Genomic DNA, 12,784 nt, shown 5'->3' with positions numbered 1-12,784 from the left:
AAAGAGAAAAAGAATGAGCTTTTAAGGAGTTCCCCATTTTCATGAGAGAAGGAAAAGGTGACAGAGGCCAGATCTCTCACCTAGCTGGAAGGCTTCATATATCATATTCCTCTTTCTCTACTGCCATGAGCCAGTGGCACATTTTTCAATGTCCCAAAGGCAGACAAAGTTTTGGTCTGGCTGAGATCCTCCATACATCAACATCTGCACCACAGGGAACCTGCACAGTGCACATATTTGAAACCCAAGCTTTGGTCCATGAGGGGCCTTTGGCAAACATGGGAGTCCCAGCCAAGGGCGTTCTTGGTGGGTCCCCTTAAAAAATCCCCTGGGTCTGACTGTAGACTTGGTGAATATCAATATAATGCTTTCTGCCCTATCTACAGACAACAAACCAACTTGTTAAAACTGGGCTTACTTATTCCAGCTTTACTTACTTGGGTTTGGTAAAGGCTTTGGGAGGCAGTAGATGTGGTCCGGGGCTCAAGGCAGGGAGAAAGGGAAGGCAGAGGTCCAGGGCAGGTGAAGGTGGAGGAAGTAAGTGACCAATTATGACTTTCATGGCATATTAATGCTGGAGTCCAGTCTCATGAAAAACTCCTCCTGAAATTTGGGAAATTAAGAGGAACCGGTTATTTCTAATGAAAAATGGTGATTTCTTGAGATAACAACTGGAAGTATTTTCATTGTAACAGTTTGGACAGTGGACTCCAAACCATCCCTTTCCTGTGAAGAGTTCTTAATTTCCTAGACTGTCTTTTTACAATGTGGGGAAAAACAATATCAGAAGATTACAGAAACAGGATGGAACTGCTCTGTATTGGACATGGACAGAGTATTTGTTTTGATGGACACAATCACAGTAGAACCAAAATTGCTTTGCTGGGCTGCTTCATTATTCCAAGAGCCTTTCTCCCCGTGGCTGTTAACCACACAAACCTCATCTCCCACCTCTTTTCCCTCCTCAGGTAACAGGCTGGATGAAGGCTCCGACGTCGAATCTGAGCCAGACCTGCCTTTGAAGCGCAAGCAACGCCGCAGCCGAACCACTTTCACAGCTGAGCAGCTGGAGGAGCTGGAGAAGGCCTTTGAGAGAACCCACTACCCAGACATCTACACACGAGAGGAGCTAGCCCAGAGAACCAAGCTCACCGAGGCCCGAGTCCAGGTAAGGCCTAGAGCCCCGTGCGTGGCAGGTCAGCCTGGTGGCACAGCTCCTTGTTGACCTTGGGGGGGGGGGAAGGAGATGGTGCTGTTGAAAGGCAGTAATGTGGACGTGCCTCTTCTTTGGGGCCACGTTCAGAAGGATCTGAGCCTTAAATCCAGTTCTGCAGATTCCCACGTTCCCATGGATTTGCAGAGATGCCATTTGGATTGGGCCCGTTGCAGAGCTACCAGCTGCAGGGTTTCCATCCAGGTTGGGACAAGGAGCCAAGCTTTCCTGAACTTGGCAAGGCTGCTCTTTCTGTTGGAGGAAATTCCTCCATTTGCTGAGGAGGGAACCAGTGTGTGTGCATGTTTGTATTTGGTGTTTTAGGGAGAAATCCCACCATTTGCCAACCTTGCCCAGGGGAGCAGATCATATTTTGCAAAGTTTGCAAGTTCTGTGTGTGAATTTTCATAAAACTCTCCTTTTTTTTTTTTCTCCTTCCCCCCCCTTGATCTCCAGAGAGCACAAAAAGGGCGGGGGGGAGGGAAGAAGAGGGGAGGAGCAGGAAGGGAGGGTTTGGAGCTGGGGGATTCTGACATCTACACGATTAATAGCCCTTGTGGGAACTCCACACAGAGACCCTTATGTCTTCCAGATAAAGGCTGGGTCAGCAGTGTGTGCAAACACGCAGAGGGATAAGGAGTGTGAACAGATCGGGGGGTATAATAGGGTCCTTTGGGGAAAGGGAAGGAAAAGGGGAGGGATTGGGGACTGTGCTGGGTTAAAGAAGTGAAATGGAGACCCCAGCAGTCCGTCCTCCGTGTGGCCGGTGCGATTAGGTTACAGGCGGAGCACGGGGGTCTCTGCACACAGCCGAGGGTTGAACTGGGAGCGCTGAGAGTGGAGGGGAAGAGCACTCAGGGCTTGTGACAGGGAAACAGTCAATTAACCAGCTCCCCCAAAACAAACTAGGCTTTTTTGTCATTGTTCTGTGGTTCTCAGGATAAGGAGCCTGATGTATACACTCAGCAGCCAAAACCACCAAAAGCTTTTGCTGCTTTGCACCAGCTGTGTGAGAATGGACATTTCCCTCCCCATACCTGGGATGTTCCCTGGTTAAGGACTTTTTCCATTAGTCCTCTTGCCCAAAGAAGTGTTAAGTCCCTCATAACACTGCAGCAGATGCCCTCTTGCCTCCCTCCAGCTTTCCCTGGAGATTTTCTTGAATCCATCATCCCTCAAGATTTGACTGTGGAGGCCACAAAAAGAAAATCTAGCAAACTTTAAACCCATTTACTACTGATCTTAGCCAAAAGACTGTGCCAGAGCATTCAAGAGTTACAGTGTTAGTTTGCTAGCCATGTAAGTTCACAGATGGAGCCTGGGAAAGCAGCTAATTTAGGTGATGAAGCCACCAGAAGTTGGAAAGTGTCAATTCTCCCATTTTTGTTTTGCATATTCTGCTTCTAATTGGGCTTGCTTGTTGTAGATGGACATAAGATGTTAAGGAGGATACAAGTAGAGATGTTTCTCTGGCAAACAGATTAGGGGGGGAAGGAGTTTCAGGGGAGAATGGAGTTTAGGTAACACCTTTTTATGGGGTGAGAGAAGCCTGCGTTGCATGAGCCGTGATGTGGGCATGCTGGGGAGGATGGGATGGGATGGGAAAAGCCCTGAAATGCCAGGGAATGCAAAAACCAGAGGCAGGTTCTCTTTACCAAGCTGCTCTGACCTCACTGTGACAAGGCTTGGGAGAAAGGAGGGAGGTGAAAACAGAAAGGGGAAGCTAAATAAATAAATAAAGAGAACCTTTCCCTCGTCTCAAGCTGTGATCTCCCAATCCCCCTACTTGCTCCCAGGCAGCTTGCATGGAGGTTCCTGCCAGAGCTCTAGTAGCAGCTGTTCTCCGAGGCACATTCCTGATGGCTTTCTCATTCCGACATCCTGGCAGAGTCAGCTTCTTCCCACCACTTTTAAGCCTGCCGCCCCTTGTAAAATTTTCTGGATATCAGAGCAGATCCTTTACTGGCTCTCGGGACCTACAAACATTAGTCAATCAAGTTCTTGTGGGGGAAGAAAAAAAAAAACCCACCACACACATCCGCACATGTACCCATCCAGCAGGGAATCTTCTACCACCTTATAGTGTTATTCCTGTCTCAACAGAGTTTTTAAGGCCAAGAGACGTGCTTTGGATTAAAAATGGCTGTAATAACCAGCTGAGATCAGGGTGTTAAGGGCCATGCCAGCATCTACACAGCGATCTTGTCCCCAAAAGCTTATTGTGTTAATATGTAAAATGGGAGGCAGACATATGAAAAGTGTTTTGTGAGCTATAGCCAGGGCAGGGTCAGATTAGATATTAGAAAAAGATTTTTTTTACTGAAAGAGTTGTCAGGGCCTGGAACAGGCTGCCCAGGAAGGGGGTTGAGTCACCTTCCCTGGGTGTGTTTAAAAAAAGGGCAGATGAGGTACTTAGGGATGTGGTTTAGCACAGGATGGGAATGGTTGGATTTGATGATCTTGAAGGTCTTTTCCAACCTTGTGATTCTGTGATAGCCACAGAAGAGACTCAAGAGCAGCAGCCTTCACTGCTGCTCAATGTCTGGTCATTGCTTCATCCCTCTTCTGGATCTCTGTGCTGCTTGTCTGTGGTGCAGCTGGATCACCCTCAAGTCTCTGAATCACAGCTCAGGTGTCTTTATCAGGTTCTCTTACTGTATCACACATCCACAGCATCCCTGCACGAGGGTCCTGTTTTCCTGATCGCTGTACAAGCATCACAAACACATGGGTCTGTCTACCTCTGCTCCTTTCTCCTCACCTCTCTTTGCTTTACCATGTGAAAGGTGAATTTACCCCAGTCTCATTCATTCTCTCTGATATCTTCACGTACCATAATCTCTTCCACATGAAGAGCTGATAGCTCTGTTAAGGTTTATTGGCAGGCCTCAGAGTCTGGCTGGTCCTGCAGCTGTCCAGCTAAGTGGAAGTTTGACACGTTGACAGCTAATAAAATTCACAAGCTGGACAACAAGAGGGGGTGGGTGGTGGTGGGGAGCAGTTCCAAGCTCCGGTTTCTCATCTGCTGGGAAGATCACGGGAGGGTGAGCAATATTTTTGCAAGGTGACTGCAGAGTGTATGGCTGAGATGCATTCAGGCTTCAACACACCCAAAGATATGAGCCATTAAAAGGTTAATCCCACATTGAGCATAGCAAAGGACAAGACAGCCCTGGATTTCTGGAAGGATCAGGATTACAGTGCCAAACCCATGCCCAGAGAGGCCACCAGTGGAAATTCCCACTGCCTTCTTGTTGTTGTGCAAGGCGATGTCTTGACTCATGAGTCCACACTAATTGTCCAGTACTGAAGGAATTCCTGCCCATCTGCAGACTCCCATTTCCACCCTTCCATAAAACAAGCTGTTGAATGCCAAGTGTTCATGGATTTCAAAATGAAGTCTAAGAGCTAAACAATTCACTTTAGCTAATTTAATGGAAGCTTTGGTTTTGATCTTGGATGTATTTTAGGTTTTTACACCAGGTTTTCCAGTTATCTAACTGATGATGTCACAGGATTTATATGGGAAAAAAACCCTTAAATGGGATTCTGTGATAGTTCTTAAACTCTTCTCTCTGGCATTTCTAGAGAAGGATGTTTTTCAGAACAACCCTTCCCTCAAATTGTTTAACTGTGTTAGCACAGTGTTTCTCAATAGGAAAATAGTTTTGTCAGGAAATTCTTGCCTCTGTGTGGAAATGACTTCTCAAAGTAATGCTGACGTCCCAAGAGACACCAGGTACATCAGTCCTGGGTCTAGGGACTTGAAACGAATCTTTCTCCTTAAGGGATCTTATTTGTGGATATGTTTGCTCAAACGTGTTGTGTTTTAAAGGCTGGTTGCCAACAAACTTCAGTGCTTATTTCTGTTTTTCACTTGAACACCATCAATGGAAAGCAATGTAAGGTAAAGCAGAGCAGTGTGTATGCCCAAATTGTCCTCAGGTCAGCACCACAGTCCCAAGTCACTTTAGAAATTTGAGCACTGAAACTGTTTTATCTCAAATAGACCTCAGTGCATCTGTTCCCACACAAGCAGATCATGCCTGTTTTTCCTGGTGCTCTAAAGAGTCAGGTATGGCAGGCTACAAAATACTATCCCAAAAAGCTTTCTTAGAAATCCACCAAAACTGTTCCCCAAAAAGGGATGGCAGCTTTGGCTTCTCAGCATCCCCTGTGAGTGATTCTGACTGTCCTACCACAGGCAGCTGGGTACAAGCACTCATACTGCTAGTGAGTACCATTAATCCCAGTTCCTATGGTTTGGGCAGTGGGTACTTTCTGGAAATAAGAAGCATGAAGGGGTGGGTGCCTTGTGATGCTGATGTCTGTTATTAATCCCCAGGAAATTCCATGCACTGAGAAACCCGTTATTTCAATAACAAAATTAAACTAGGCAGCAGGAGTCGCAACCCAGTGCTTTATTGATCATTTTTATGATGGATACCATTGTGATTTCTGCCTGGGAGAAAATGGATGTTTCATTTAATAAAAGGGCTCAGAGCAATTCTGTCTCTGAGATCTTGGTGCATTTCTAGGCTACTCACATAATATATATTATATGACACAGTTTCAAACTGGAGTAAACAAACAGCCATATTCTAGATCGTGCTGCAGTGCCTCAGACATGCCAAATGGAGCACCAGAAAAGCAACTCCATTCAATTTTGCTTGAATTTTTTTTTTTTCACAAGAAGCTGAAACCCACTGTTTACCAGTCTAGTTTCTAGAAAACACATGAATTTCTCAGGAAACTTCTCAAGTGTGCCTGTTGTGGGCTGGTGGGGACCCCAGTGCTCTCTGACCACAGCAACAGCTGGTAAAAAGTCTGTCTTATTCCTTGAGCGGTGTTTTTTGAAGATTGAAGGTATTATACAGAGGGGAGGGTATGGCAGTAAGCAGGCCTCCCCCAGCTCCCCCAGCATTAACCGGAATCACGCAAAGCTGCTGGAGCCTAATGCTGTTTGCCTGGTGTTTTGCTTCCCAAACTCTTTGAGATGTGTCCAAACTGGCTCTTCTGAGGCAATCTCCCCCCCCTCCACCTCCCTTGAAGGTCAGCTGAGAATGTTTTCTTTCTTCCTGAGGGTCTGACTAGTTTACATGTCTTGTGGAGAGGGCTGCGATGAGGTTATGACACAACAGCTGCCCTGTGTTTTTGGCAGCAGCCGGGGGCACCGAGTGGCTGTGCGGAGGAGCCCCGGCAGTTGGGGTTCTCGTTGGCACAGCCTGGCTTGGCACACACCCGTGCTCCGCGGCACGGGGCCAGCCACGCTCTCGCACACCGGAGAGGCCAGAGAGACACCCCACGGTGAGAACAGCCCCTGGCACCGTGGCAGCCAGTCCGTGAGAACTGCGGTGGTGCTGCCGGTGCGTGTGCCCAGGCACGTCCAGAGACCGGCGCTGCGATGCCAAGCGGCATCCAGCTCCCGGGAGAGGTCGAGGCGAGGGTAGCACGCTGTTCCAGCCAGCTTTCAAGCAACAGCTCTGCAAGGTAAAGCCAGTGAGGGCTTTAGTGCAGCTGAGATGGTGAGGAGGGTCCAGATGCTTCCCCCTCACGCCTCGTGGAGATCTTGCTGCAGAAGGATGTTGCTAGTGAGGGAGGTTGGTTACAGGCTTGTGGCGTTCCTTTCTCTTTTAGAGGCTGGGGGAGCTGGGCTGGTTCAGTCTGGAGAAGAGAAGGTTTTGGGAGACCTCATTGCAGCCTTCCAGTCCTTGAAGGGAGCAGAGGAACAGGAGGGGAATCAGCTTGTTAAAAGGGCAGATAATGGCAGGACAAAGGGGATGGATTAAAGCTGAAGGAGGGGAGATTTAAATTAGACATTAGGGGGAAGTTCTGTCCAGAGAGAGTGGTGAGGGGCTGGCACAGGCTGGCCAGAGAGGGGGTGGGTGCCCCGTCCCTGGGGGTGTTCAAGACCAGGTTGGATGGGGCCCGGGGCAACCTTGTGTAGCTCCAGACCTGGAGGTTGGTGTCCCTGCCTGTGGCAGGAGGTTTGGAGCTCTGTGACCCTTGGGGTCCCTTCCAACCCAGACCAGTCTGGGATTCTATGATTCTTTGCTTAGTGACTCGGTGCTTGATGTCTCACGGCATCGCTGCTGTCCTTTCACATCCCTTCAGCCCGAATTAGAAACACAAATGTAATTGGATTAAAGAAAGGAGGAACCTATTGCATATTTGCCTCAGCTATTATGTCCCAAAAAAGCCCTCAGTCTATTTACTAGTCACATAAAAAAATAAACAAGCTGTGAAGTCAGTCTCCAGGTATCCAAACTGCAGCAGCAAGTAGCTTTCCACCTGAACGTTGTGGAAGCCAGAGAAGATCTTTTAACATTGCAAGCACGTCCTGCATCAGTATCTAAGGGTTTGCTTAGAAAAGCATCAGCACTTTTTTTCTATTCATAGTAGAATTACAGTAACCAGCCCCCTTGGAAATAGAAATGTCCCACTGGCAGGGGACAGTCCCAGCTATGTAAGCCTGAGGGCATCTTGCTGGAGAGAGTCAGCGCTATTTCGTTAAGTATATTACACTTTACTGGAGATGACAATGATAAGCCTAATCCTGTAGTCCTCCTGGCAAAGCATTGGTTGAAATCAACTGGAATAAATATCAACTTCAGGACTTGCAGCATAATTTGTCAGGACCAGCTTGTTTGGTGCTTGTGGGGCAGGGAATCTGTATGAAAACAGATGGAGACATTTATGACAGAAAGCCCTTCTTTGAGCTCACCACCTTCTCCAGAGAGAGCAATCCATTCTGTTCAGTAAAATGTGATATTTTTTTACCTAAAACTGAGGATTTCTGTGTTGAAATGGAACTAGAATTTTTGGCTGTTTGTCCTATTCTACTTTTCTTGGTCTGTTTTGGACCAAACCGCCAGGCTCCTGGTTGCAAGCTGCAAAAGGGATACCCTAAACAATGAGGTAATGATTTGATTTTCTTACAAAAGAAAAAGGGCCCAGAGGCCAAAGCAATGAACAGGATCCCAGTCCCGTGGATGAAGTGGTTGTGTGTAACACTGTGCACTCAGCTGGTCTAAATGGAAGTCAGTGAAGTTGCACTGATTTATAGCAGCAGAGTGTCTGTCCCATTGTATTAAAAACAAATAGGGCCTCCCAGAGGTTTTATGAGAAGAACCTTTATCACAAAATTTCCAGTCCAACCAGGGTGTGGACCAGCATTTCCCAAGTACTGCTGGTTTGCTCTCAAACCTCAGCCTATCTCTAGCCAAAGAAGAGCAGCAGGAAATCAGCTCCCCAACATCTCATTCACCTCTGTGAGGTGTGAACATCAAAGCCTGTTCCAAAATGTTTAAATGCAACTCTTAACACCACTAAAACTTGGCTGTTTAAGACACAAGTGGAGAGAGAGCACTTCATAAAACATGCTACCCTGCAGCTGCTTCCTGACAGCAGTGAACTCATCCTAATGTCTTTCAGCTTCCACAAGCCCTGTTCATCTTCAGGCACAGGGTTTATAAAAAGGTGAACAGATGAGTAAACCAGGTGTTTCATTTCAAATTTTACTTTAACAGAGTTTTTTTTCTGACAACTGAAATAACCACTGGGATGCATAACTGTAACATCCAGAGCTGGAAAACACAATGTTTAACGTGGGCTTAGGATGTCTCAGTGTGAACGTGGACAATTCTATCCCATTTCTCTTGCCTCCTGTTTCCCTGTTTGGAGCATGAAACCCATTAGCAGTTATGAAGCATTCATACTGTGATGAGCATTTGAAGTTAGAAATGGCCTTTTGGTTGAGGAAGTGTTTGTGACATGATTAATTCTTAGACAATCAGTCAAAGGTTAGAAAGACTATTGCAAGAGTGAAGTGATCAACATCACTATTAAATATTTCACTGCTAATAATAGTTTCTTTTAAAAAAAAAGTGGCTTGCAAAAAAATCCAGTAGCACAAACTGTCCAAATTCTTCAGTAGATTATTATAAATAGCTAATACCTTCAGGAGCTGGGATATGCCAGCAGAAATATAGGCTAAATTCATGGGATAATCTCATTTGTGAAGAGGCATTTGTTCTGCTCCACTAACCTTGTTTAATATTTATCTTAACCACATCACCCACAAGTGTCAGAGGCTCAGTGTCTCAGGCACTGAACCAGAGTGTCACTAGATACTGCTGTGTCCTGACATGTGCAGATAAAAATCTATGTGCCTAAAATCTGTGTTCTTGCATGCTTTTTGGTTTTTTTTTTTTTCCCCAAAAATTCTGTAAAGAATTACCTCAGTGATGCTGGCACATCTCACATCTGTTTTTTACACCCCTCAGCACCTGGCAGAGGAAGTATAGCCAGCACTAAACCGTTGTAGGGACTTAGAGGATCCCAACTCACTGTAGTATCTCAGCCCTTTCCAGCCTGGGAGAGCTGACTCTCAAAAGAAGGCACTGGGATGGAGCAAGAACTACCCCAGTCTCTCATTGCTGTTGCTGCTAGAGTTCCCCTCTAAAAGCCTTCTGCATTAGAGGAATCCCAGGAAACGTTTCTGACTCGTGTCAACAAGGCACTGGAGGGATTTGCCCTGGTTCAAAGAGAACCTGATCTGACAGTTACCTCTGTGCAACTTGGGGAGGGACCTCATCTACTTTGGTGGAATTTTTCTGCTGTGCTTGGGCCATAAATGGCCATATGATTCTACTCCACCTGGTCTCTGCAACCTCTTGGGCCTGGGAAAGCAGACACACGTTGCATCTCTCCTGTCCCACTGGAGAGCAAAGGTAAAACTTGGCTTTTCCAGCCCTGTTTCCATTTATGAGCTCATTTCTCCCATCTATCTTTCTCCAACATCAAGACCTGATTAGGCTGAGCAGGAACACAACAGGCTTTCTTTCCCACAGGAGACTCTCTTTGACCTTCCTTTCCTCTCCTTGTCTGACAAATTGTGGGAGCTGACCCATATCTCAGCGGCTGAGGGGATAATTCAGTCCAGCCCCATCCTGGCAGGCAGCTGTCTCTGCAGCCCTTCTCTGCTGGTTGAGAACAAGTGGCTGGGACATCCTGGGCCAGCCATTGGCAGGGTTGGTGCAGGCATTCAGGTTAAATAAGAACCAGTGCTAACCTTTGCCCCAAACCCAATCTGGCTGGGAGGATGGGCTCTTCTGAAATCAGCTGGTTCTGTAAGGCAGACAGTGATGAATTGGAGAGGCTTTGTAGTCTCACTGTGCCTCCCTCTCCCATCTGTGAAGGGAACAGATTGAGTGATGCTCTGTGGTGAACATCTCATGCTCAGGACCCCTGTAGCAACATACCTGCTTACTGAGCAAGGTGCATGTGGCACAGTGAGGGATTTAGCTAGACCCTGGGCATGACTAGAACATGAAGAACCTGCTTGGATATCTTCTTTCAAGTTATTTGCCATGAGTTTGTTCCTGTAGCTATCTGCTTCCCCTCAGCAGAGCTGAGCAGTTTCTGTGCCACGTCTCCTGTCTACTTAATATGTTCTTTGGAAGATGATTCCTAGGGACAACAGCCCCAAATGTCTTTAGCAGGTACAAACTGATGTCTTCAGTGGCCTATCTTCCACTTCCCCACCCTTGGAAAGCAGCACATTTGCCCAGAGCAGGATCTCTTTGCTGTGCACAGACAAATGGTCATGAAGAACTTGTATTTTTAAGGAAAAAGCAGGTTTCTGGCATTTGTTTTTTCTGCTGTTGGGTTCTTCAGAGTCTTTTTCCCAAGTGCTGGCTATGTTTGTCCCAGTATAAAACTCCAGTCATACAAGGACCAAAGCTCCAGCAGCTTCTAGAACGTCTCCAGAGGCAGACCAGCAGCTTCAAAACTACCTCCTCTTCCTCATTTTCTTCCCACCAGCCTGGTTTTAGCAGCTGTAGCCTTCACCTCAGGCTTAACATGGTGTAACAGGATCCTCTGGCAGGGTGAATCTTTAGTGGCTGATAAAACCTTAACTGTTGTGAAATGAAAGCAGGTCCCCTTTGAAGTGCGCCTCGCATTACAGATAGATGCTCTAGCCTCTATATTTTAACTACCAATAAAATGATTTCTGAGCATAAAGGCCTGAGCCACCTTTAAGGAGGGGGAAGGGAAAGAATTGCTAACGTCCTTAGCTGCAATGTATCTTCTCTTTTTCTGTGGGTGATAAATAAGGGGCAGAATCAACCTGTTTGGGCCATGAAATGTCCCTTCCTCTGCACGGGAAAATAAATCCCATCAATTTCTTTGTGGAAGGTTTCAGTGGATTTGTGGCTGGATTCTCCAGCCAGGCTCTGTTAGGAAGCACTATGCTTCAGGATGTAGTAGTGAATCTCATTTGGGGTGTGTGTATTTACTATTAATATTGTTTATTAGTTGTTTTTCTGTGATGTTCCAGCCAAGCCAGAGATCTTGCTGTGCTGGGTATGGTGCCTGCTGGCAGCTAAAGAGATGCTCAATCTCAGGTGGCTGATTGTTTAGGGGGAAGTTCTTTCCAGAGAGAGTGGTGAGGGGCTGGAACAGGCTGCCCAGAATGGGTGCCCCATTCCTGGGCCAAGGCCAGGTTGGATGGGGCCTTGGGCAACCTTGTGTAGCTCCAGGCCTGGAGGTTGGTGTCCCTGCCTGTGGCAGGGGGTTGGAGCTCTGTGACCCTTGGGGTCCCTCCCAACCCAGACCAGTCTGTGATTCTGTGATTGTTGAAATAAAGTGTAAGAAAATGTGGAGTTCAGCATCGATTTAGAGATAGTGATCCCATGCCTGTGTTGTGTAAGGACCAAAGTTTGTTTCATGCAGCAGTATTTCCACTGCCTTCAACTTAGAAAAGCAATAGATTTCCTGAAGTCACAGAAGCAGCCCGTGGTGTAATTAAGAATTGACTTTCTCTGGTGATACCTCACTGTCATGCAAACAAGCTTTCCTTTCTTCCCAAGCCTGTGTGCAGCGTAGACCCAAGTGTGCAAGACACCTCAAGAACAGGTCCTGCACAGGCATTTTTGGTCGACTCCACCTGGTTGTAAAAGGATCCAGAGTATCCTTATATCTCCCTTAAAAAATAAAGAAATACACACTCTTACCTAGATGTGGAATGGCAAGGTGGGAGGAGCTGTGCACTCCTGTGTGTGTTGGTGCATGGAAGACAACAACCTCAGGTGGTGATGTGTAAGACAACACAGGTCTCCTCAAAGTTGTGTTTTGATCATGTGTTGGCCGAGCCAAGTGACAAACTGTCATGGGGGAGTTGGGTGCTGGTGGGGATGTTGGAGAAATATGTCCTGTACTAGAGCATCTGACTCCACACATTTCTTCTGAACTTCTAATCCTGAGTGGATTTGCCAGCATCTGGCTCTTGGTTATAACAGAAGGAACTTTCCCACCCTTTGCAATGTCAGGAACATGTCAGAAATCACTGGAGTGGCTTTTATTTTCTTGGAGTTCAGTTTCTCTTTCCCTCTCTGTTCCTGGATCCATAGCTGCTTGCTTGTGTTTTCCCTTCAGGTACTTGGGTTTTATATGCTATTCTCAGCACTGAGATCTGTTTTCTTTTGGAGTGGAAGCTCTTCCAGCATAGGACTAGGCCTTTTTCTCAGAAGAGGGAAGGTTTATTTATTCCTTCTGTTCATCTAACAG

General features: G+C 46.7%; 1 protein-coding gene across 3 annotated transcripts in view; it reads left to right on the top strand.

Moving 5' to 3' along the window:
* PAX7 (paired box 7) overlaps positions 1–12,784 on the top strand; it is a gene marked incomplete at both ends in the record, with an annotated part of 103,222 nt that overhangs the window by 49,992 nt on the left and 40,446 nt on the right. For all 3 annotated transcript variants that reach the window (XM_084274781.1, XM_084274780.1, XM_084274782.1), the window contains one exon: positions 969–1,168. In XM_084274781.1, the coding sequence (XP_084130907.1) occupies positions 969–1,168 (200 nt within the window). The remainder of the gene's footprint in view (positions 1–968; positions 1,169–12,784) is intronic.

The sequence above is a fragment of the Gallinula chloropus genome (assembly GCF_964237585.1).
Source record: "Gallinula chloropus genome assembly, chromosome: 23".
Taxonomy (NCBI): Eukaryota; Metazoa; Chordata; class Aves; order Gruiformes; family Rallidae; genus Gallinula; species Gallinula chloropus.
This window is presented reverse-complemented; position numbering and strand designations above follow the sequence as displayed.